Source organism: Euprymna scolopes, chromosome 40, assembly GCF_053919585.1.
Source record: "Euprymna scolopes isolate OS-2025 chromosome 40, ASM5391958v1, whole genome shotgun sequence".
Taxonomy (NCBI): domain Eukaryota; kingdom Metazoa; phylum Mollusca; class Cephalopoda; order Sepiida; family Sepiolidae; genus Euprymna; species Euprymna scolopes.
The window spans coordinates 12,011,930-12,036,086 of NC_136521.1; the positions used below are offsets into that span (position 1 = coordinate 12,011,930).

Genomic DNA, 24,157 nt, shown 5'->3' on the forward strand with positions numbered 1-24,157 from the left:
TATCTATCTATCTAGGTGGGTAGCGATCTTTCCATCTTTCTATCTATCTTTCTATCTGGCTATCTTTTTATATATCTGTACCTTTTATCCATCTCTTTCATTTGCATATGATTGACCCTGGAGTGAATGTGGTACTAAGGCGATTGCAATTATTATAGCTAAGAGCAAAATAGACTCATAAAGCAGACAAACTATTCTCTTTTACCCCACAATTTTGATGGCCTTGTGCATAACTTAATATTTAAAAAGTAATTTTCATATTTGTTGCAAATAAATGACACAAATTGTAGTGTTACTTCATTTTTTCGGCCCTCGTTCAATTAATGAGAAATCATTCTAGACTGAGGAAATTAAAAATTTTATCCGATTTCAAACTACCCTTTTTGGCTGGGCTGGATTTTTCACATATTATGAACATGGTATCTAACTATATATATTATTCCTTAATTGGAATTCATTTTTGAGATGAGCATTATATATATTAATTTATTTTTATTTCGGACTACGTCTCTATCAACTGCGCCACAGGCCCCGAAGCGCAGTTGATATAAACGTTGAATCTCTACGGTTCCAGATGAGCATTGTCTGAAGATAGCGGTTTCAATCCCACCCAAAGCGTGCCAGACGTTAATTGGCCAAAAATGTGGTGAGACGACAACAACTACGGATGGCAGTGATGGCTGAGAATGCAGTTAGGAGATTCGAAGTTCCTATCCGTCGCGGTTACCACCTGACGAAGGCCAGAGGAATTAGTTGGCCGAAACGTTGTGAATAAACAATCCAATAAAATGATGAAAAAAACAACAACTAATAAAGATGAGACTAATAGTCCGAAATAAAAATAAATTAATATGGTATCTAACTGTGCCCTCGTGGGGAGACATGAAAACGTATGAAGATTCAGAAGGCCGGATCACGGTGAGTAATATTTCTCATGAACGATATACGACATACGAGGTAAGATGTATGAATCGCCGCTTATCAAGGCCAAAAGCCACTCGGAGATAAGCGTTATCGAGATGGATAGATTGTCAGTCGGATGATGCATCAGACTGAAAATAATGAATACGATGTTGCTTTTACTGAGTAATCATTTATGAAGGCCAAAACCACTCGAGGATAAAGTTTCTAACTCTGCTCTCGGGGGGGGGGGGGATAAGTAAATAGAAACGTACTATGAACAACAGAATAGGCCGAGTGTATTTTTTAAAATTTAAGATAAAAGTTTCATTTTATTTATTTATCTCTCTCCCATAGAAGTAAGATTAGACACAAGGTCAGGAAAGTGTGATTTGACAAACCAGCGCCTTTGAGGTTGAACTAAAATTGCCTGAGCAAGCCCGACGGCATTCCTTTTTTATTTCTTTGCTTATGAGTTACTACTTTTCGATATTAAACACCACTCAAATATTAGGGTTAATTAACCTTTACACTCTGTTGTATAGGTGGGATCTTTTAAAGAGGTAGAATGGGGGCATTCATATTTACTAGAGACGGCGGACGTATATATTGATGAGGGGAAGAAGAGAAAGGAAGAACGACATTTTACAGTCTGTGAACTTATTACATATATTGTAAAGAGGAGAGAGGTCGTGATCAGTTCTTTAACACATATTGAAAGAGGGGGGTTATCAGTTCTTATGACACAGGAGGGGACAGCCATTCTTAGATGGAGAAGAGGGGACGCATTACTTAGATAAGTTATACACAATGTTCATTAATAACGACGAGGGAGACAATGTTCATATAAAATATTAAAAAATAAAAATCCAGGTTGTCCTCGACGGTCGCACATCTAAACAATATGATATAAATGCGGGAGTGCCCCAGGGTTCTATCCTTGGACCTCTATTGTTCCTGATATTCATAAATGACCTCCCCGACAACATTGCCTCTGAGATGGGTATATATGCTGATGACACTACACTCTATGGCAGACACGACAGGAAGACGAATGAACACATTTCTAAAGAAATGGCAGAAACACTAGAGGAAGACCTCCAATCTGTAGTGGAATGGGGACAAAAGTGGTTGGTCGCGTTCAATGCTGCCAAGACTAAACTAGTTTCATTCAATAATTACAAGAAACCCTCTCTACCACCCATAGCAATGGCCAACGACTCTTTATCTGAGAGTCCATCTTTCAAACTCCTTGGCCTAACGTTCACAGGAAACATGAGTTGGAACAATTACATTGAAGGCATTGCCAGGGCCGCTGCAAGAAAGGTAGGCTCTCTCTACCGTGCTAGAAAACTACTAACACCCGAAAGTATCCTGTACCTCTATAAGGCCACCATTCGCCCATGTATGGAGTATTGCTGCCACATCTGGGCTGGTGCATCTGCTACTAGTCTCTCGCTCCTTGACAAGGTTCAAAAGAGAGTCGCAAACCTGATAGGCCCTGAATTGGCATCTAAGCTTCAGCCTCTGTCCCATCGACGAAATGTTGCATCCCTCTGCCTGTTCTACAAGTATTTTAATGGTGAATGCTCTGACGAACTGCAATCACTTGTGCCCCCACGACGCGAGCACCCTCGACAAACCCGACAGGCTACTAGATCCCACCCCCACACTGTAGAGGTCCCTAGATGTAAAAGATCTTTTTACTCCAATAGTTTCTTTCCCAGAACCGCAAGACTCTGGAATTCCATTCCAGGTCCCTGCTTCCCCAACAGTACTGACGTGCAGAAGTTCAAGTGTAACGTGAACCGACACCTTGCTGCCCAAATCCCTACATAGTACCCCAGTAGTTGTTGCCCCTGATAGTAGCCCCCTACACCAAAGTGGCAATTTGCCTTGTTTGGGGTGAAAATGTAATAAAAAAAAAAAAAAAAAAATGAGAGGACACAAACTTCATATTAACGATTAGTTCACATTACCTTCAATTTGGTAGAATTGATGACACGAAGACGCAGTTACAAAATATGATGTGTTCTTTTATTACATTCGGCCGGTTGCAATGATGATGGTTCCAGGAATTCAAATTCAACTACATGATTGACACTTTCTAACCCTTCGCTCCAAAAGGGGGCCCTTTTCTGACCAATCTCAGCTCTGTCTCCCGTCTGTCCAACTGTCTAATCTCCTAAAACTAGCAAAACTATATTGAGAATTCATTTTCTGCTATGACGTCATGTATGGCTTCAAACACGTGCCACACACACGTGGGGAACTCACGTGGCTTAAACATACATTTCCAAAACACACTTTTTTTTTTACATAGGCGTCACCACTTATCAAGGTCGATAGGCCACTCGAGGATAAGGGTTAAAGAGTGTAGAGTAGTCAAAAGGACAATATAGTAATCAACAGTAATGGAAGTTCGGTAAATTTGTTAACTTAAGTGGAACGGCTCATCAGAAAATTGTTCACGTTGGACTTGAAGACAACCATATTATAGACAGCTGGAAAGCAGGAAAACGAAAGACAATTCCACAGGCGTGCAGTTCTAAGAAAGAAGCTTTGATCATGGAATCTATGTTTAGGTTTAGGTACAGATAAAGAGTGGGGAAAATTATTGATAATGTTTTCAGCTAGTCTAGTGTTTCTTGTGAAAGTTTGGCGAGGGGAGACCATAGATTGAAGCTCAGTTGAACACTTTCCATGAAACTAACGATAAAGCAGAGACAAACTCGCAACATCTCTTCTGTGAGATAGAGGTTGCAGCGAAGAGAAAAGGACATCTCCCACCAGGCCACGAAGTGTATTTTGAACCCTATCAAGGCAGGACAAGTCCTTTCTAGCAGCTCCTGCCCATATGTGGCAACAGTATTCCATCCTTGGACGTATCTGGCTCTTATATAGATAGAGAATTGCATCAGCAGTGAGATATCTACTGGATCGATAGAAGGATCCGACCATTTTTCCAGCGGCCTTGGCAACAGATTTGATGTACGTATTCCATTTAAGATCAGGAGTAAAGGTCAAGCCCAGAAGCCTGTCAAAAATTGAGGCCTCCCCCAAGACGAGAGCCATTCATTTTAATTGATGCCAATAAAGAATTCTCCTAACCTATTTTTGACCTAACTTATTTTTCAATATGTTTTTAATTTTCTATCGTTCGTTCTTCTAACTGACCTTATTTTAATTCCGTTTTCATAAAAGAATTGAACAATCAATATATCTAAACTATTTTATGTGAAAACTGAACAATCAAAATTCTACATTCCATTTCTGAACCTTGCTTACAAGGTTCGAATCTCGGTCTATCTAATCTCATTTTTACTCATTTAATATTTTTCTTACAAGAAAAGGGGACCTTTCTTGTAACAACTTGAGCGGCTTTTGGCCTGGATACATAGTAACTCATTTATAAATAAATAAATTAAAATATACCCTCGGCTCATTCTGGTAACAGAGCCGTTAGCGCTGGTAACAGGAGCAGCAGTAGCCGCATAATTCATATGCGCGGTTTTTAGTTCTTTCCCGCTGCAAGAAATTATATAGCAGTGTCGGAAAATGGGATTGAGAAGTCAGCGCCCCTGAGAAGGACACTCTGACCTGTAAAATGTGCCTGGACAGCCCCGTCGGCATTTATCGTTAAGGATGCTTTAGGCGATTAGCAATAAACTAACCCCTTTCTCAGAGAAGGCAAAACCTGGGAGGGTGGACCTCCTAGAATTGCACAGGAACAGCATTACACCACTATCAGCAGGGGCATAGTCATTAAAGGAATGGTCTAATTTAATTTGATTTTGGGTGCCTAGGATATAACCTCTAGCCGCATCAGGTCATTAGCAATAAACTAACACATGCTCAAAGAGAGAAAGCAAAGCCTAAGAAGGTGGACCTCCTAGAGCTGCACAAGGAAACAGCCCTTGTGGGAAATGTCTAGAGTCTGTTAATAAGTAAAGGTAAAAAAAAAAAAAAACGAGTTACGTTTTCTTCATTGCACCATGTGCTTTAGATCAGAACAAAGAGAAAATCAGAAGATGTTGGTCACCAATGCTCTTCAAAGTGTTGCCATGAATAGTTGTGACGTCTACATAGATGTCAACAAATTATCTTAAAATATGATGTAATGATCGAACCATCTTTTCCAACAGCCTTATTGATTAGTTCTCCCCTGCACCTCAGATACCATAGTGAAGTATGTGCGTGTGTGTGGGGGGGTGAGATACCTTTCACAGAATTGTTTCAGTATTTAGTTTCTACTAGCCTGGTAGTAGGCAGGCAGGCTCTAACCTGTACCACGAAGGGGGAAAAGAATGTTAAAAAAAAAAAAAACGTGGCGGAAGTGGCGAAGATTAAAATTAAGACTAGTCAAGCAAAAAGAGGGGATGACTTTCGAAAATATCGGCGAAAAAAGCGACCCCTCCTTGTAGAAAAGTACCCAGTTGAAGGTGAAGGAATTAATGTTTTGGGCCAATTTTTCGGTATTTGTCTTCCGAAAGGTCGTGCTTCAAAACGATATCGACCCTGTGAAAATCCGTCGCCTCTGTCGAACGTTTTATACATACATACATACATACATACATACATACATTTAAACAGACAGGTGAGATTTATATAAAAGATTACTAAATGATCGCTAGGTAAGCATGTTGGATGACATCGTCTTAGTGAGTGTAACACGTCTACTTGTAAAACATCGGCTTCGGTTTTCCTTGGTTGGATAGCCACATTCCTTTGTTTGAAGCGAAATAGGTTCATTCCATAGTCGTATTTCGCCGCGGGGTGGCGTGGTTGCTCAAGTGGCAGAGTACTCGTCTCGCATGTAAGAGACTCGGGTTTCGAATCCCGAGTTCAGATGTGCCCAACTGATGAATCCAAATTAAGGCGAAACTCGAGTCTTGGACTTCCGTTTTGTTGGCTTTTATGATTTTGTGAGCTGCCACGCTGTTTGACTGTGGAAGGAAATTATATATATATATATATATATATATATATATATATATATATATATATATATATATATATATATAGGTATTTATTTGCTTCCACACAAAAGCAAATGTTACACAAAGTCGTTTTTAATGTACTAGCCTGGGCGCCCGGCGTTGCCCTGGCGTTGTAGGTGTGTATTGAGGAAAAAAAAAATGGTTGGAGGCAGACCGGTTCGAACCCATACCGCAAAGGAGGAAAATAACGTATAAAGAACAGCAAAAAAAAAAAAAAAAAAACGTAACGGATTTACTGTTATGCCCATCGCCAAACCGAAAGTGGCGAAGGTTTAAATTAAGGGCAGTCAATCGAAAAGAGAGATGACTTTCGAAAATATCAGCGAAAAAAGCGACCACTCCCTGTGGAAAAGTGCCCAGTTGAGGGTGAAGTAGTATTTTTAGCCAATTTTTCGATATTTGTCGTCCGAAGGGTCGAGCTTCAAAAGGATACCGATCTCTTGAAAATCAGTCGCCTGTGTCGAAAGTTTCAGGCACATATACAAACATACATACATACATTTAAACAGACAGGTGAGATTTATATTATTGATGTGCATTAAATGGTTTCATATCTTGTCTAGAGCAATTTCAATAAAGAAATCAGTGAATTTATAAACTGCATTCTTATATCCTATTTTAAAAGCCAATGTCGTTTTATTTTCCATTTCGCATATGCGCCAACGATTCTGACTGACTGATATCATCCGCCGAGCCAGTGTGTTCTCATAAGCGCACAAATTTCACAACAAAAAAAAAATCACATTGTTTTTACTTTGTAAAACAGAACACAGAAAACAGAAAGCAGGGAAGAAAAGGAGAAAAAAGAAAAGAAAATCGTGTTTCTGTTTTTTTATTTATTAAAAAAAAGAAATGTTCAAAAATTTTATTTATTAAAAAAAAAAAAAATAAAATTCATAGGATTTCCTCGGCTGAATTGCAATTGCCGACGCATAAAATAGCCGTGAAAATGCCGTACTGTTTTTTTTTTCTTTTTTCTTTTTTTTTTTTTAAGTGAAAGTAGAACTTCTTTTTGAAGAAGGATCAGTGGTTAGTCGAAAGGTCAGTACAACAAAACGGCTGTTGTTAGTTCAGGGAATAAATAGTGGATCGGTCCAGATCCTTCGCACAGAGTTGAGAATCTGTGTCGGCCACTAGCATTTCCTGTCGACGTTTGTTCTTTATTTGATTATTTTGGACAAAGTGTATATTCATCACACTAATTATCTGGGCAGCTGAAAGGAACGGGGGTGTAAAAATACAGAATAGTCAACACTCGAAGAACTCATAAGTTAAAATTAAAAAAAAAAAGTATGCCAAACGCATAAAAATAAAATCCTTACCGAACCCGGTTAGATACGATTTTTGAAAAATCATATCAATCATTTTCATGCGTCAAAACCAGCTATTTTTTAAAATTTTAGATTATGATTTATCGGGTGTTAACTATTCTGTACTTTTATTGTTTTAAGTGAAACCCAAATAGTCTTAAACTTTACTTTTCTAAATAGTTAATGTGAATTTTTTTTTAATTGTTGTACCATGTTATTTACAATATAACGCCCTTTCACTGCAATCGATTTAAAAGAGTATTTAGTCCGAATGTAACAGAGCGAGGACGCACGTATGACAGCTGTATACAAATGACCGAGCCGTGTACTGGATGAATGTAACAGCAAGGCAAGGAAAAAGATTATAAAAAGAGGAACGTGTGCATAGATCGGTGATCAGGATCACGTTCAGGAAGTCAGAGATAGACGGGTGGGCTGAGAGCGACAGTTTTGAACAAGAGACAAGGTCTTATTCGGGAAAGTACCCGGAAATAAATGTAGTTGTTTCAACGGGAAAAACGAGTCGAGTTTTTCTTTATCTTAGTTTCCTTTGCGACGATATCTACAACGTGTTGGGTCTCTACATGCATACACATGAGCAAACGTGGGTAACATTAGACAACCTAAATGATCGATAATCTGAAACATTTTTAAATAATCACCTAAAAATAAAAGTTAGCAGGGAGGATAACTCTTATTTTTAAATGAAGAATATAATAAGAGTTTTCTACCTTGATGATGTATTTTTATCTACCTTGTATTTATCGTATCTACCTTGATGAAAAAGTTTTCTGTATAGTTTAAAAAAAAAAAAACGTGCAAACAAATAAAAATTAAAACTAATTGATTGCATTGCTTCCCGGGAAACGCCGGACAGGAACAGCTAGCATAGTGTTATATAAAGACAGTGTGAAAAGTAATTGTTTCTTTTAACTTCTTAAGATAGAAAAGTTACCAGCATTATTTTTTTTTTAGGAAATAATTGTAAGTATATGTTTATTTATGCATATAATTATAAAAATCTGTAGACCGTCCGACTGCCCTTGCTTGCATCTTGTCTATCAAAAACATTGTTGTTATGAAAACCAGCTTGGATTCTATAAAATTCACACTTCTTTCCGCAGTCTAACCAGATTGAGTACAAATAGACTTCAGGCTTTGTTTAACTTGTATACATAGTTTCAATCATGAAACTATGTTTTGGTCTCGGTTTCGATTCTACCCGATGGCACGCCAATCATATATGTATAAATATCTTCCGTTTGTCTGCTTTCCAGCTGACTACAATTTGACTGTCTTCAAGTCCAACGTAAACAAGTTTTTGATGAACCACCACCCTAAATAATCCAATTTACAAAATTTCCACTACTTATGTATACCCATTAACCCTGATCCTTGAGTGCCCTCGGGGCCTTAATAAGTGGTGGCTCCTTTGTATATATATATATATATATATATATATATATATATATATATATATATATATATATATAATTATTATTTCTTTTTTACTATAATAATTAAATACCTACACTTTCAAAAATAAATATATATATATATATATATATTTATATATATATATATATATATATATATATACTTTTGGAAGCATGACTGTATATTAGGTACAATATAATATATAATTGACTCTATAATAATAAATATGAAATTTAGGCAAATTAAAATATCATATTTAAGCGTATTTTACGATCGGGCAACGCCAGGTGCCCTTGCTGGTACAAAATAAATATAGATGATTTTAGATTTACTTCATGGAATTACGTTTTATCAAACAAATTCTATTTGAAAATGTGTTGTGTGTATGCTTTAGTATAGTCAGCTAAATCCGTTCCTTTCAACTGTTTGCCTAATTGGGATGCTGAAATACACTTGTTTCTGTTTCTGTTTTTGGACGATTTTTTTTATCGCATCATTTAGAAAGATGTTCGAGTTGTTCTTTTTTTATCGAAGTTAAAAATCGGTATAGTTGCGTAACGTGAAGTAGCTGTTGATGCGCTGGTTACGCGAAACGCGGTCCCTCAAGGCCCTCAGCTTAGGATATGGGTGGAGCAAGTAGGCGTTGTCCAACAATGGATTCTCCAGGGCGCAGTAACACATCAAGTCACACATCGTCATCTGAAAAAGGAAAGGTACAGAGAAACATAAGAAAATAAGGCAATATATATATATATATATATATATATATATATATATATATATATATATACACACAGGGTGGGCAAAAATAAGGGTCCTATTTTTAAAAAATTCATAAATTCATGTAAGTTTTAAGAAGTGTTTTTCGGCCAAAATTTGTTTTGTTTATTTCAAAAAAATCTCGGAAGGGTTAGTCTACACACACATAAAGTTTGGTGAGTTTAACTTTTATTGTGTGGAAGTTATTCAAATTTAAGATAGGACCCTTATTTTGGCCCACCCTGTATATATATATATATATATATATATATATATATATATATATATATATATATACATGTATGTATATGTATGTATATATATATATATGTATGTATATGTATGTATATATATATATGCATATATATATCTATATATATGAAGATATATATATATATATATATATATATATATATATATATATATATATATATATAGGAGCAAACAGTTAATAAAACATGTTAAAAACACCCTGAAAAAGAGTTAAAACATTTAATCTGAAAAGGAAACATTTGATAAGTGGATAGTCCTTAATGTGTGGAGTTTCGAAGAAATACTTTTCATCTCTTCAGAGGGTAGGAATTAGCAAAATGCGGGATCGGATTTTGCATACAAAAGTATTTGATGAAACTGCAAGTAAGTCAAAGATCTTGATAACAAAAAGTGAAGCAGAGGGCATATGGCGAAGAAAAAGGTGATTACACGTGAATGGATAGTCTAGTGAAAGGTAAATAATCCAATGACGGTAAAATCCAAAAATATAATTCCAAGAAAGTTAATTGAATTTCCATTTGCACAAGTAAAATCCAAGGAAATCACGTAATTAGAAGATGGTCCAAAATAATCCAAAAGGTCAAAATCCATGGAATAATTCACAAATATGACAAAGAAAAGAGGAAAAATTCCAATAATATTTATAAAAGAAAAATAAGATATGCTTTTCACACGGCTGCCAAGACATAATGTAAATAAGAAAGATCAGAGAAGAGAAAAAACAATTAATGGAGATAGAATTAAATATAAAATAGAAAAGCAAATATCAAAATGGCCCAGATAAAAAGATGTTAAAAAGCGCGAAAAATATAGGGCAAAAAAACGGTAAACTGAAATGTACAGGTTATTATTTAAGAAAATGTCAGCAAGAGTTGTCAAAAGACACTAAATTGAATGAATAAATAAATAATAAACATTAAATAAAAAAACATAAATAAATAAAAATAAAATATAAAATAAAAAATAAAACAATTTAAGGGGAGAGGTTGGCCGGTATCTGCAAATGCAGGATAAAGCAAGTAAGTATGTAAGTAAATGTATATAGTAAAATATAAGTAAATATACATACAGAGTATAAATGTGTGGGTAGATTGATATATTAGATGGATAGGAATATTTTCAGGCTAAAATGGAAATTGCAGATAAAAAACCCGGCCAAGCAAAGAAAAAAATAAAGAATTAAAATAAAGGATTATTAAGTTATAAAGTATTAAGAAAGTATGTAGAAAAAAAAAGTTAAAAATTACCATAATTAAATTTAGACTTATGTTTACAGAAAGAGATCAGTTCGTTTTTCGAATTTATTATATTGTTACTTTGAAGGGAAGTAATTATAGTTATAGCTTCGGTTGTGCAGAGGCGACATGAGTCTGGAGTATAAGACTTTACCTTTTTATGATGGTCCATTTGATTGAGAGGGGGGGTATTATTAGAGTTAAGTTTTTAAATTAAAGTGGTTAGAGAAGTTCCTTGGTTATTATTAGAATTATAGTTGTTAAAAGAAGAAATGTGGTTTGATATTCTTTTCTTAATTAATGTTGAAGTAGCGCCGATATATGTATGTACGTTATTAAAAGCTCGGGGTCTGATATTAATATTAATTTGCTGATTTGTATTAGCTAAATAGTTTTGGATTTTGTTCATAGTGTTCAACAAATGGTGGGACAATGATTGTATGAGGACTATTTTGGAGTGGATAATGAGTGTTGTTGGTGTTAGGATGGCTGTTAGGAGAAATATTATTATACTCATTAATATTATCATTATTATTATTATTATTATTATTGCTAGTTGTATGATTGTAGATGGAGGGCTGCTCGAGTGGCTTATTGGATTAGTAACTATATCAGATGGAAGATGGGAAGAAGGATAACAAGAAGACGAAATATTAGTGTCTGTTATGGGAGGATTGCGTGGGAGCTCAGTAATTGTGCATGAATATATAACATATTTATGGATGCAATCATTATTGAGTGGGCAAGGATGTTTGTTATTAAAATTATAGTTAGTTTTGGGTTTAATTGGGAAAGGGATTTTTTGGGCTAATTTAATTTTTTGTTATTAGATGTTAAGACTCTTTGTGCTAAATTAGGCATTGTTGAATAGGAAATCCTAATTGAGTTTTTATTGAAAATAGAACTATATCTGTGTGGGTATTTGAAAGTTTTGTAGTGTCGAAGAATTCCTTAGGTATATTAGTTTTGGCATTTACGCTAAATGGAGGATTAAACCAAATACTTTTCTTTGTTCTGATGCGACTGGGTGGGTTAGAGGTATTGCGATTAGTATTTTGGTTTGGATTATATATGTAGACTGGTTCATTATTATAAGCTCTATCTCCTATTTGATTTTATCGAGCTTTTACATATGGTTGAGATTACTTTATAAATATTAATTCTTTAATATTTATAATATACTTTAGTTTTACCATCTTGGATCATTTTGGTAAATTTAATTGTAATTTTTATTATATATATATATATATATATATATATATATATATATATATATGTGTGTGTGTGTGCGTGTGTGTGTGTGTGTGTGTGATATAAATACGGGTGTGCCTCAGGGATCGATTTCTTTATATCAGAAATAACAAATTTCTGATATTCATAAATGACTTATCTGATAAAATTGTCTCTGAGATTGGTATATTTGTAGACGACACCACGCTCTATAGCAGGCACCTGAGGAAAACTAATATCTAAGGTAATCGCCGAAAACTAATATCTAAGGTAATCGCCGAACCCCTAGAGAAAGACCTTCAGTCTGTAGTGGAATGGGATAAAAAATGGACGGTAACGTTCAACTTTGCCAAGACAAAGCTCGTTTCCTTTATTAATTACATATAACCTTACCAACCATCAATAGCTATGGCTAGAGATACTTTACTTGAAAGCACCTCGTTTAAGCTTCTTCATAGGAAATATGAGTTGGAATAGATACATCGAGATTATTGCTAAGGCTGTTGCAAATAAGGTGGACTCTCTCTCTCTCTCTCTCTCTCTCTCTCTTTCTCTCTCTCTATCGTGCTAAAAAGTTACTTACGCCTGAAAGTATTCTGTACCTCTACAAAGCCACCATTCGCCCATGTATGGAGTACTGCTGTCACATTTTGGCTGGTGCATCTGCTACTAGTCTCTTGCTCCAGGACAGGGTTCAAAAGAGAGTAGCCAACCTAATAGGTCCCGAACTGCCATCTAAACTTCAGCCCCTGTCCCATCGACGTAATGTTACATCCCTCTACCTGTTTTACAAGTATTTTAATGGTTGATGCTCTGACGAACTACAAGCCCTTGTACTCCCTCGACGAAAATACCCCTGACAAACCCGACAAGCAGCGAAATCCCACCCCTACACAGTTGAGATCCCTGTAAGAAAGCCTTTTACCCTAATAGCTTCTTCCTCAGAACTGCAGGACTTTGGAATTCTCTTCCGGTTTCCTGCTTCCCCAACTGTACTGGCATGCAGAAGTTCAAGTGTAATGTAAACAGACATCTTGCTACTAAACTCCCTACATAGTACCCATGCAACTTAGGTCCCTGATAGTAGCCCCCTACATCAAAGTGGCAACGTGCCTTGTTTGGAGTGAAAGTGTAATTTAAAAAAAAGAGAAAGGATGATAATTGGAGGATTTTATTGAAAGCAGACGAGTGCCGTACATTGTTCTTATATATGTATTTATGGGGGTAAAAACTAAGAATGAAATTAAAAAAAGAACAAATGAATTCATTAGAAGTCTGGAAAAATCATGGATTACAATAGAAAAATGCGAGCATGAAAAGTAATATGGTTAAGCTTAAACATGGAAAAGTAAAGGACTAGTTGTTCAAATTGGAAAAGAAAGGGACAAGGTATTCCAGTAAAAAATATAAAAAATTTCTAACTTAAAGTATTGCAGCAATAAGAATTTTTTAAACATTCAATTTATAACATTATATAATCAATTCTTAATGCTGCAATATTAACCATATTACTTTTCATTCTTGCATTTATCTATTGTAATATATATTTACAATACAATCATATTTCAATTCTCTCTTCCAATAAAGAAAGAGAGAGGAAGGGGGTGAGAGAGAGCGAGAGAGAGAGAGAGAGAGAGAGAGAGAGAGCAATGTTTTATTTTTTTTCCAACTTCAGATATCCGCGTGTAAGTCTGACCTTTCTTAAATTAATCTGACCCCGGTGAGGTTTCATAACATGTCATGTCATTCAAACCTAACCGACAGGCTCTAACCTTCCCAACCCCACAAAACACATGCATAAAACGTTTTTAACTTCATCACAAAGTTAGACACAAGGTTAGAAGCTAGATATATAATGTAGAAGCCTCCAGCTCCCTTAAAAAAGGCTACGTCATTGTGCCATATATATACGGAATAATCATGTTGACACACCGGTTCTCGACAGATCACCAAAGTTAAGCAACGTTAGTACCAGATGGGTGACCATTTGGGAATTCTTGCCGCTGTATGTGCTTTCCACTTATCTTGGCATTCCAATCGTCTCGAACATCCACTTGGCACTGGTATTCAACAATGTCGACTCAGGAGAGGTGTGGCGCAACCCCTGTCACAAAAATTTCACACGCAGGCACCCTTACAGTGGATATTCATAGTCTGTCAAGACTGAAGGAAGCCTTCATATATATATATATATATATATATATATATATATATATATATATATATATACAGTGTTATAATGGAATAATTCCAGGAGGAAATCCGGGTATGAGAGCTCAATGTGGTAAACAGAGCAATGACATAAAAATATAACACGGAAATTACATAATTATGTAATTTCCGTGTTATATATATATATATATATATATATATATATATATATATATATATATATATTTATATATATATATATATATATATATATATATATATATATGAGCAAACAATTAATAAAATATGTTAAAAAACACTTTGAAATGAGTTAAAAACATATTTAATCTGAAAAGGAAACACAAGATAAATGGATAGTCCTTAATCCGCGGAGTTTCGAAGAAATACTTTCCTTCTCATCAGACGGTAGAAATTAGCAAAATGCGGGGTCGGATTTTGCATGCAGAAGTATTTGATGAAACAACAAGTAAGTTAAAGATCTTACTTGAAAACAAAATAAGTTAAGCAGAGGGAATATGGCAAAGAAAAAGGCGATCACACATGAATGGATTGTCTGGTGAAAGATAAAAAATCCAGTGACGGTAAAATCCAAATGTAAAACTTCAAGAAAGTTAAAAGAATTTCCATTTGTACAAGTGAAATCCAAGGAAATCCCGTAATTGGAAGAAGATGGTCCATAATAATCCAAAGGCAGAAATCCATGGAATAATTCACAAAAAATGTGTACAAGGAAAAAAATAATATTAATAAAAGAAAAATAAGATGTGCTTTTCACTCTTCTTCCGAGACATAACTATAAATAAAAAAAGATCTGGGAAGAGAAAGGAGAGAGAAAAAAAATGATAAAGTTAAATATAAAATATAAAATAAAGGGAAACAAAAGTCAAAATGACCCAGAAAGGAAATGTTAAAGGCGCGAAAATATATATAGGGCAAAATAATATAGGTCAACTGAAATGTACAAGTCATCATTTAAAAAATTGTCAGCAAGAGTTGTTAAACGACACTAAAAGGAAAATAAAAAAGGAAAATAAAAATAAATAAATAAATATATAATAAATAAATAGAAAATAAAGAATAAATAAATAAATAAAATATAATAAAAAATAAAATATAAAATATAATATATAATATAAAATAAAATAAAATAAGAATAAAAATAAAGAATAAAAATTATTTAAGGGGAGAAAATGGCTGGTATCTGCAATTTCAGGAAAAAAAGTAAGTAAATTCATATAGTAAAATTTAAGTAAATATATTAGATAAATAGGAAAGTTTAAAGAATAAAACAGAAAATACAGATAAAAAAACGGGGCATGCAAAGAAGAGATAAAGAATTAAAATAAAGGATTATTAAATTATAAAGTATTAAGAAGTATGTCGAAAAACGATAAAGTTAAAGAAAAAATAATCTGGCTGAGATAATTTTATTCTTTAATATTTATAATTTACTTTTATTTTACAATCTTGGATCATTTTGGTAAATTCAATTGTAATTTTCATTATATATATATATATATATATATATATATATATATATATATATATATATATATATATACAGTGTGCCAATAAAATGCACACACACACTTTAAATAACCATAAAACCAACATTTATTAATTAACATTTTTTTCATACATTAAAATACTGCTAACAAATATAGAAACCAACAAATTATTAAAAGTGGTACATTTATTGGTCATTGTTGTCCATGAACAGCTAACAACGCTCACTGATTGAATACAAAACGTTCCTAATCAGCCCAATTGGTATGTTGACACATCCTCTTTCAATGTCTGCCTTCAATAACTCATTATAGTTTGTTTTATGATGTGAATGTTGTGCTTAACACCCCCCCCAAAACCCACTGGGTTTAAATCACGTGAGCGTGGACAGTACTCGATATTTCGTCTTTTGTCCTACCCATCTGTTTTGCAGGTGACCATCAAGATAGGCTCTTACGCCCTGATGATAGTGGGGGGTGCTCCATCTTGCTGGAAGTGTCATTGCTTTTAAACATCTTTTGGATATATGAGATAGTGTATTTATGTAGCAAGTTGAGATAATTTAAAGAGTGTATATTGAAACACCCTGTATATGTAGTAATAATAATTAGTGATAAAATAGTGATATTTACAACTAGAAATAAAGATTCGGCGCAATGGTTAAAGGATTTGGAAAATCAATTGTGAAAGCGATATTTTCCCAAATGCCTCATAAACAAAGGAGATTCTCAATATATTGAGGCGAGGGTCAGAGAGTGAGACTGGAAGCCCCTTAGAGGCGAGGGGTAGAAGAGTAGACCATGTAGTCGAAAAGGCTTGAAGCCCTGACATCATCAATCAATCGGCTGGCTGATGAATAAAATTAAACAAAACAAAAACTATAAGGACTCGTGAGACAGTGGTTAGAGTACTGTAAAAAATGATAATCTCCTAGAGGTTGAAGGTTCAATCCTCAGTATGGGCGACCGAAAAATACAATTGCGAATTACTTAGGACCTCTATCCTGTCATGGCTGATGGAACGAAAGCATGCTACCCTCTGAAGTAAATAAAGGGTTCTGTTTAAAATTCCATCCAGATTCCTGAGTTTGACAGAAACATTCCCGAGAAACAAGTCAGAGGTTACATCGAACGAAACTAATTAAATTTATTGCAGACTATTATCCTCACCTTTATTAGTTGTTGTTTCGCGACGTTTCGACCAACTATTCCTCTGGCCTTCGTCAGGTGGTAACCGCGATGGATAGGAACTCCGAATCTCCTAACTGCATTCTCAGCAATTACTGCCATCCATAGTTATTGTTGTCTCATCACGATTTGGCCAAGTAAGCCTCTGGCCGGCTTTGGTTAAGATTGAAACCGCTATCTTCAGACAATTCTCACCTGGAACCGTAGAGATTCAACGTCTCTATCCACTGCGCCACGGGTCCCGAAGGGCGATCAAGGTTGGATTTTTTTTTTGTCCTATAAATCCACGTTTATTTATTATCTCATCTTCCATGGTTGGGTCCGTACCGAATGGCACCCACACACACACACACACACACACACACACACACACACACACACACACATATATATAGTCATTCACATACAGTACTGTTTCGCTGTTTCACAGCTCATCAGTGCGGCTAGACAGGAAACTACCTCAAGCCAGGATTGAAGTCAAGGCTCCTAACCATTACGCTAATCGGCGGATGCTGTGCGAGTCGTGAATTAACAATGTTTTGACATCGTCCGAAATACCTAAGCTCGATTTGTTTACCCAACGCTAATGGTAATTCGTGTATCACTTCTCAATATGCTCAACTCAAAATGAGGAGCATTATAGTCATCCACATACAGTACTGTTTCGCTGTTTCGCAGCCCATCATCAGTGCGGCTAGACAGGCAACTATCTCAAGCTAGGATTGAAACCCGACCGCCGTACGACAATTGGAATTCATTATTAAATAATGAATTCCAATTATATATATATATATATATATATATATATATATATATATATATATATATATACATACGTGTGTGTGTGTGTGTGTGTGTGTGTGTGTCGAACGAAATGTTTTGAAAATGAAATGACACTCAAGATGAGAACAGTAGTCCTATGAATGCAAATAATACGGATAACCAATCCTTATCTAAAAATTTAACAACAAAAACCAGCTTCCTTCAATTAATCTATTAACTAAATATTACAAATTAAATAGTGAACTAAATATTACAAATTAAATAGTGAACTAAATATTACAATATTGAATAGTGAACTTACAAATTCTCCCATGAAATAGCGATCTCCTCCGTAGCGCGTATTCAATGTGCTCTCTAGGAATGGTAAAACTCTTCGACACGTTTCATCATATCTACGACGCATTTCCATCTGAAAAGGAAAAAAAGAAATTAAATATAACAACAATTGCAACAAAAATTAATTAAAATTGTTTCAATATCCGGCAAGATTAGATTGGCGATTAAAATGGTCTGCTTGGTTTCGGAAAGAAAATTTGCGTTTGTTGAACAATGACATTGGTACGAAAAAGTGGCCAAAAACAAATGTATAACAAAAAATGTTATCAAAGCCAAGATAAGTTACTCTTCTACCTATCTGCAAAAGTTTTAGTGATTTTACTTAATTTAAAGCGTTTATTATGTTCGAAAAATATATATAGTGTACTAAAATGTTACGTAAAATAGTTACATAAAATGTTAACGGGACATTTACTGAGTAGGTTTTTAACAGTATTTTGTTTTATTTTTATTTCTAAGCTATTATCGAAACTTCAAATATTTAGGTGTTAACTCGCGGCCATTTTTCTTGTTCTCACCTCGACACTATTTGTTGTTCACACAGAATAAACGCTTTAATGTAAGTAAAAACACTAAATACTCATTCAGCTAGGTAGAAGATTTAACATCTCGCCTTTGGTAATATTTATTTGTTATATATTTGTTGCTTGACAACTTTTTCGTATTGTAAAACAAACTCGATATTTTTTGTCTAATGAAAAATGCTTCTCGCTCTGACAAGCCATGGTGATCAAGAGTGAAAACGTTAAAATCCTAATTTAACAAGATTACCTTTGAAAAAAAAAAGAGAGAGAAGGAACCACAGATTAAAGCTCGTCTGAAATTTAATCTATGATCCTCCCTACCACACTTTTACAAAAAAAACACTCGTTTAGCTACAACCATTAACAATCCCATTCTTTATCTGCGCCTAAATCTAAACGCAGATTCCACGAAAAAAGCTTTTTCCTAGAACTTCCCGCCTGTGAAACATTTCTGCTGGCTTACTTTCCAGCTTTCTAGTTAACATGGTTGTCTTCAAGTCCAATGTGAACAAGTTTCTGTCGAGCCACCCCTTTAAGTAATCAAGTTATACCCAATTACAAACCCTAACAGCTACTACTGCTGTCCTTATGACTACCGCACACCCATTAACCTTTATCCTCGGGTGGCTTCCGGGTCTTGGTAAATGCTGACTCCCTAGTAAAAAAAAAAAGAATGACGTATAGATAGACGAATAGAAATCACGTGTGTTTGTGACTGCTGTCACAAACTCACGTCACAAACTGGTCACGTATTAGCCAAACACAGTTCTCATTATGCATCAATTGCATGTGTTTTCTTCTTCTTCTTTTTTTTTTTTTACACAGTGATCACCACTTATCAGTGGCAGTCACCAAGGAGCGGTATGTGGAGGTCCTCAAAACCTTCATGACTGAGCTCCAGACCATCTACCCGTCGCTCATGAGCAAGTTCTGGTTCCAGCAGGATGGCGCAAGTTCTCACACCTCAAACCTGTCCCGAGATTGACTGAAAGAGGCCGGGTGATCAGTCTCAAGACTGATTTTGTGTGGGCACTCCATAGCCCGGGCCTAAGCCTCCCAGATTTTTTTTTCTTTGGGGCTATCTTAAGGACAGAGTCTACGCAGGGAAACCCAGAACCATCACGGAACTCAAGGAAGCCATCAGGGAGGAGATGAGAGCCATCACCAATTCGGTTTGCAAGAACGTCATGGACAACTTCGTGCTGCGCCTCAGGAAATGCACGGAGCTAAATGGAGGCCATCTAGAACATATGCTGTAGAACGAAGAAAAAAAAAGTCAAATACCCCAGTAGAGTTGGGCCCGTTTTGATGTGATGATTTGAATATAATAAACTAGTTATGACCAAAGTTTCATTTCATTCGGACAAAACACTAGAAAACGGGGCCTAATTAGAGTTGGGGCCCGTTTTTTTTTTTTGGGGGGGTCACCCTGTACTAACAACGGTTAGAGATTAGTAATCAGCAACACCAGGCCATTAAGATCCAACTTTGAAAATCCAGGTTGACATAATTTTATGAATATAGATATCGCCGTATAATTTGATGAGTCAAAGTTCAAACTTGAAATCAAACTTCAAACATAACGAGGAGAGGAGTCGAAGCAACAGATTGCGAGAGACAAGAGATTCGACAAGTTTAAGCCAAATATACAGAGACAAAAATACACTACTCTCCGACGGACTGCGGCGCGTAGCAGTCTCACACATAATGTGTGAATAAATTATTAGTATACAGTTTAGATAAAAGGTTTATTTCAGACAAAAAAGAACAGTTACAGAGATGGGTTATTTTCGTATGCGAAAGAGAGAGAAAGCAAGAGAGAGAAAGACTGAGAGAGAGAGAGAGAGAGAGAGAGAGAGAGAGAGAGAGAGAGAGAGGGTGGGGAGGGGGAGGGGGAGGGGGAGGATGAGATAGAGACCAATAACCCGACCACACTGTTCCCGTTGGGAACAGTTTTCATACACGTCTTTCCGCCTTGAAATCTCCTTATAATCTGGACAACTAAGAAAAAAAAAAAATCTTCCCCTAGAAATCACTTGTTTTTGTGACTTCCGGTTTGTGTCATTGTCTGACGTTTGATCTTTAAAAACGGCCTTCATTATACAATACAAGTAGCAATCTTTGAGAACGCCCACATAAAACGTACGACCGTTGCTTTCCTCCCAATAGAAGTAACGGTTATAATCAGCTAACGTACTTCCTAACTTCCGGCGTAACGCTACCGGAAGCGGTGACATGGCAAATCAGTCCCTTCACTTTTATTCTTCTTCAATATTTCTATTGTGAAGCGATTTATTGAAATGAAATATAAGAAAAAGACATAATTGAAAAATATACAATAAAAGTAAAAAAAAAAAATTTAATTATAAAAATAATACAATTAATCTTTATTAGCACTTTTAATAACAAAATTAAAAAATAAAAGTTTTTATCTTAACTGAAACCTTGTAAGAAATATTTGTTTATGAAATTATTAAAATAAAAAATAATATAAAAAAATAAAAGCTTTTTGAATTTTAAAAATAAAAGTTTTTTATTTGAATTTATATAATAAACATATGTTTACAAAAGTATAAAAATAAAATTATTGAAATGAAATTAACAAATTTCACACATCATAAAAAAACGTATTCAATACATAATATTCCGATAAATCGTTTTATAAGATTTTAAAAAGTGTTTTCAATAATTCTTTAAAAAAAAAAAAAAAACTAGTTTAAATATTTATTAATAAAAATTAGACTGAAAAAAACTTTTCAATGATTAAAAATAAAAAAAAGAAAAGAAGAACAACCTGAAAAAAATAATAAAAAGGGTACGTACACAGGGGGAGATATAGGCGTGAGATAAAAAAAAAAAACGGAAGTAGTTAATTGCCTTATCACCGTTTTCGGTAGCGCTACGCCGGAAGTTAGGAAGTAACTCGCTTACTATAATCGCTGTAACGCAAATTTCATGTTTCAGCCTGCTGAATGACTACAATATCCAGGTTTTAAGCGGTTCTAGATAAAGATTCGGATTGTATATGAATGTAAATATCTTCTACCTGTCTTGTTACATGGCTTGTTGCACTTCGATCATTGTTACATAATGAGGGCCGAAGAATGGAAGAATTTGACACTTTCGAAGTCAAGGGTCACGAGAGTGGAAGTAAACGAAACTGCGTGATACCGAATCAGGAAATCCCTCCCCCACACACTCTCTCTACTTCTTTCTCTTAACTGACGAGATTTCAAGAAGAAAGGACGCATGGTTGCTGCCATCAACGAGGGCCAGCTTCGGTGAAGATATCTATCTATCTATCTATCTATCTATCTATCTATGTCAATCTCAAATACGAAAATAACCCGTTTCTAACTGTTCTTCTGTGTTAAATAAACCTTATTATAAGCTAAACTTCGGCGTCCGAGTTATTCTGCATCCACTGATTATCAATAAGATGTGTTCGACAACATCACGGGTGTATATAGGTTTTATAGACACATGATAAAGCTAACTTTGTATCATTTATCGTTTAATTGATTTAATTCGAAAAAACATAATTAAATACTTGGAACATATAAAAATCTGTTACAAAAAAAAAATGACTGAATTTATAGCAAAAATGACGCAAAACGTTTGATATGCCGTAAAATAAAACAACCAATCACAACGTACCATTCTTCCCTCGTTAAGTGCTATCCTATCGAACTCGCCGGCCATCATGGGATCCGGTCGACATTGTCTTTCTGAAGAGAGCGAGGACTGAGATTCAAGTTCGGGGGCGAGTTTTTCGGAGGTTCCACCACTGGTGCTGGGAGACGGCAGTTCCGAGACATCGGCCAGTGTGTCGGAATTATCCGGCCCCTGGGATGGAGGCACAGGTGGCGGGGGTTCCATAGTAGCCTGCATATAACACTCTTCATAACCCTAAAAAGAAAGTTTAAAATGATAACAGAGAATAAAGGTAAACTATTTTTAATAAAGCACCCCCTCTCTCTCTCTCCCTCGCTCTCTATCTATACCTCCTCTCTTTCTCCATATATATATATATATATATATATATATATATATATATATATATATATATATAGGGTGTTCCAAAAGTCTTGGGCACATTTCAAGTTCTCGTATCTGCTTGAATGGTAGTAAGATTAAAGTAACGCCATTTTAAAGCTGAACGCATCAAGTTTTTTTGTAAGGCTAATAATTTTTTAATTTTTTTGAAAAATCCGGTAATGGCGTTCAATCAACCAGAAAAGGCGTTTTGTGTGCCGGAATTTGCAAAAAAAAAAAAAAAAAAATCATGGACACTTGTTCAACGTGCATTTCGAAAACAAAAATCTTTTTTAGTCAGCAAACAGCCTGCGATTTCGTTTTCGTGTGAATTTGTGAAAGGACTGGTCTATGTGACTCCCATTCCAATAGATGTGGATGAGCTGAACGCCTAGATACCAGAAGCTGTTGCAACCATTGAAACGCAATTCTGGGACGCTTTGATAAGAATTGGACTATCGACTTGACCAATGGTGCTCAGATTGAAATTCCTTGAACATTCCATGGATAACTTGAGATTACAAGTTTTCTGAATATATCAAATGCGTTTTCATATCTTTAATAGTTCTCGATATATTTAATGTCAAAATATGCCCAGAGATTTTTTAACATTCTATATATGTATATGCATGTATGCATATATGTGTATATATAGGTATATGTATGCATGCATGTATAGGAATTTTTTATGTTTATATAATTTTACTTTATATATATATATATATATATATATATATATATATATATATATATATATATATATACACCGCATGTCAAATTATTAACGAGATAACATTTTTTTACCAGTTTCAGGAACGCCTGTGGAACTCTGTTCTGTCTGCCTGCTTCCCACCTGACTACAACTTGGATATCTTCAAGTCCAACGTTAACAAATTCCTAATGAACAGCGCCCTTAAGTAAACACTTCATCAACTCTCCACACTAACGTACTGTACTTGCAATAATCCTTATCTCTGAGTGGCTTCCGGGCCTTGATAAGTGGTGACCACCGTGTAAAAAAAAAAAAAATTGGTAGTTTCGTATCAAAAGCTTCGGAAACGTTGGCAATGCTGAGCTGCACGTACTGTGAAATGTTCATACTATTCCGCGCAATGTAAACAATTTGCCATCGTAATTGCTGAATCCACGGTATTTGAGGTGTGTCAAATTATTAACAATTCAGTTTGTTTTGTCAAAAATAAAAATGGGTCATAAAGATGGTTTGAGTAGTTCTGAAAAGAGTACTATTACAGAACAGTTAGCAAAAGGTACAACTACTCTCGAAATATCGAAAATCATAGCAAGGTACCATCAAACTGTGAAGAACTTTGTCAAGGATCCTACAAAGGTCCGTAAGAGAGACGATAGAGGTAAATCTAGAGTTGTTTCACGCCGTTCTCTACTCCAAATTAAAGGCGAAGTTGTTAAGAACCCTGGGCAGACAAGTCTCAAAAAGTACTCGATGTCGCC

The 24,157-nt window shown here is 35.1% G+C and overlaps 1 protein-coding gene across 1 annotated transcript in view; it reads right to left on the reverse strand.

Annotated features, from left to right (window-relative positions):
* Nucleotides 1–8,860: 8,860 nt before the first annotated feature.
* The window catches only part of LOC145265368 (S-crystallin SL18-like), a 57,529-nt gene continuing 42,232 nt past the window's right edge, over nt 8,861–24,157 (reverse strand). Inside the window, exons 5-7 of the mRNA XM_080121152.1 lie at nt 22,310–22,561; nt 18,094–18,201; nt 8,861–9,346 (exon numbers count right to left, since the gene is read on the reverse strand). Coding sequence (XP_079977278.1) covers nt 9,182–9,346; nt 18,094–18,201; nt 22,310–22,561 — 525 coding nt within the window. The 3' untranslated portion in view covers nt 8,861–9,181. The remainder of the gene's footprint in view (nt 9,347–18,093; nt 18,202–22,309; nt 22,562–24,157) is intronic.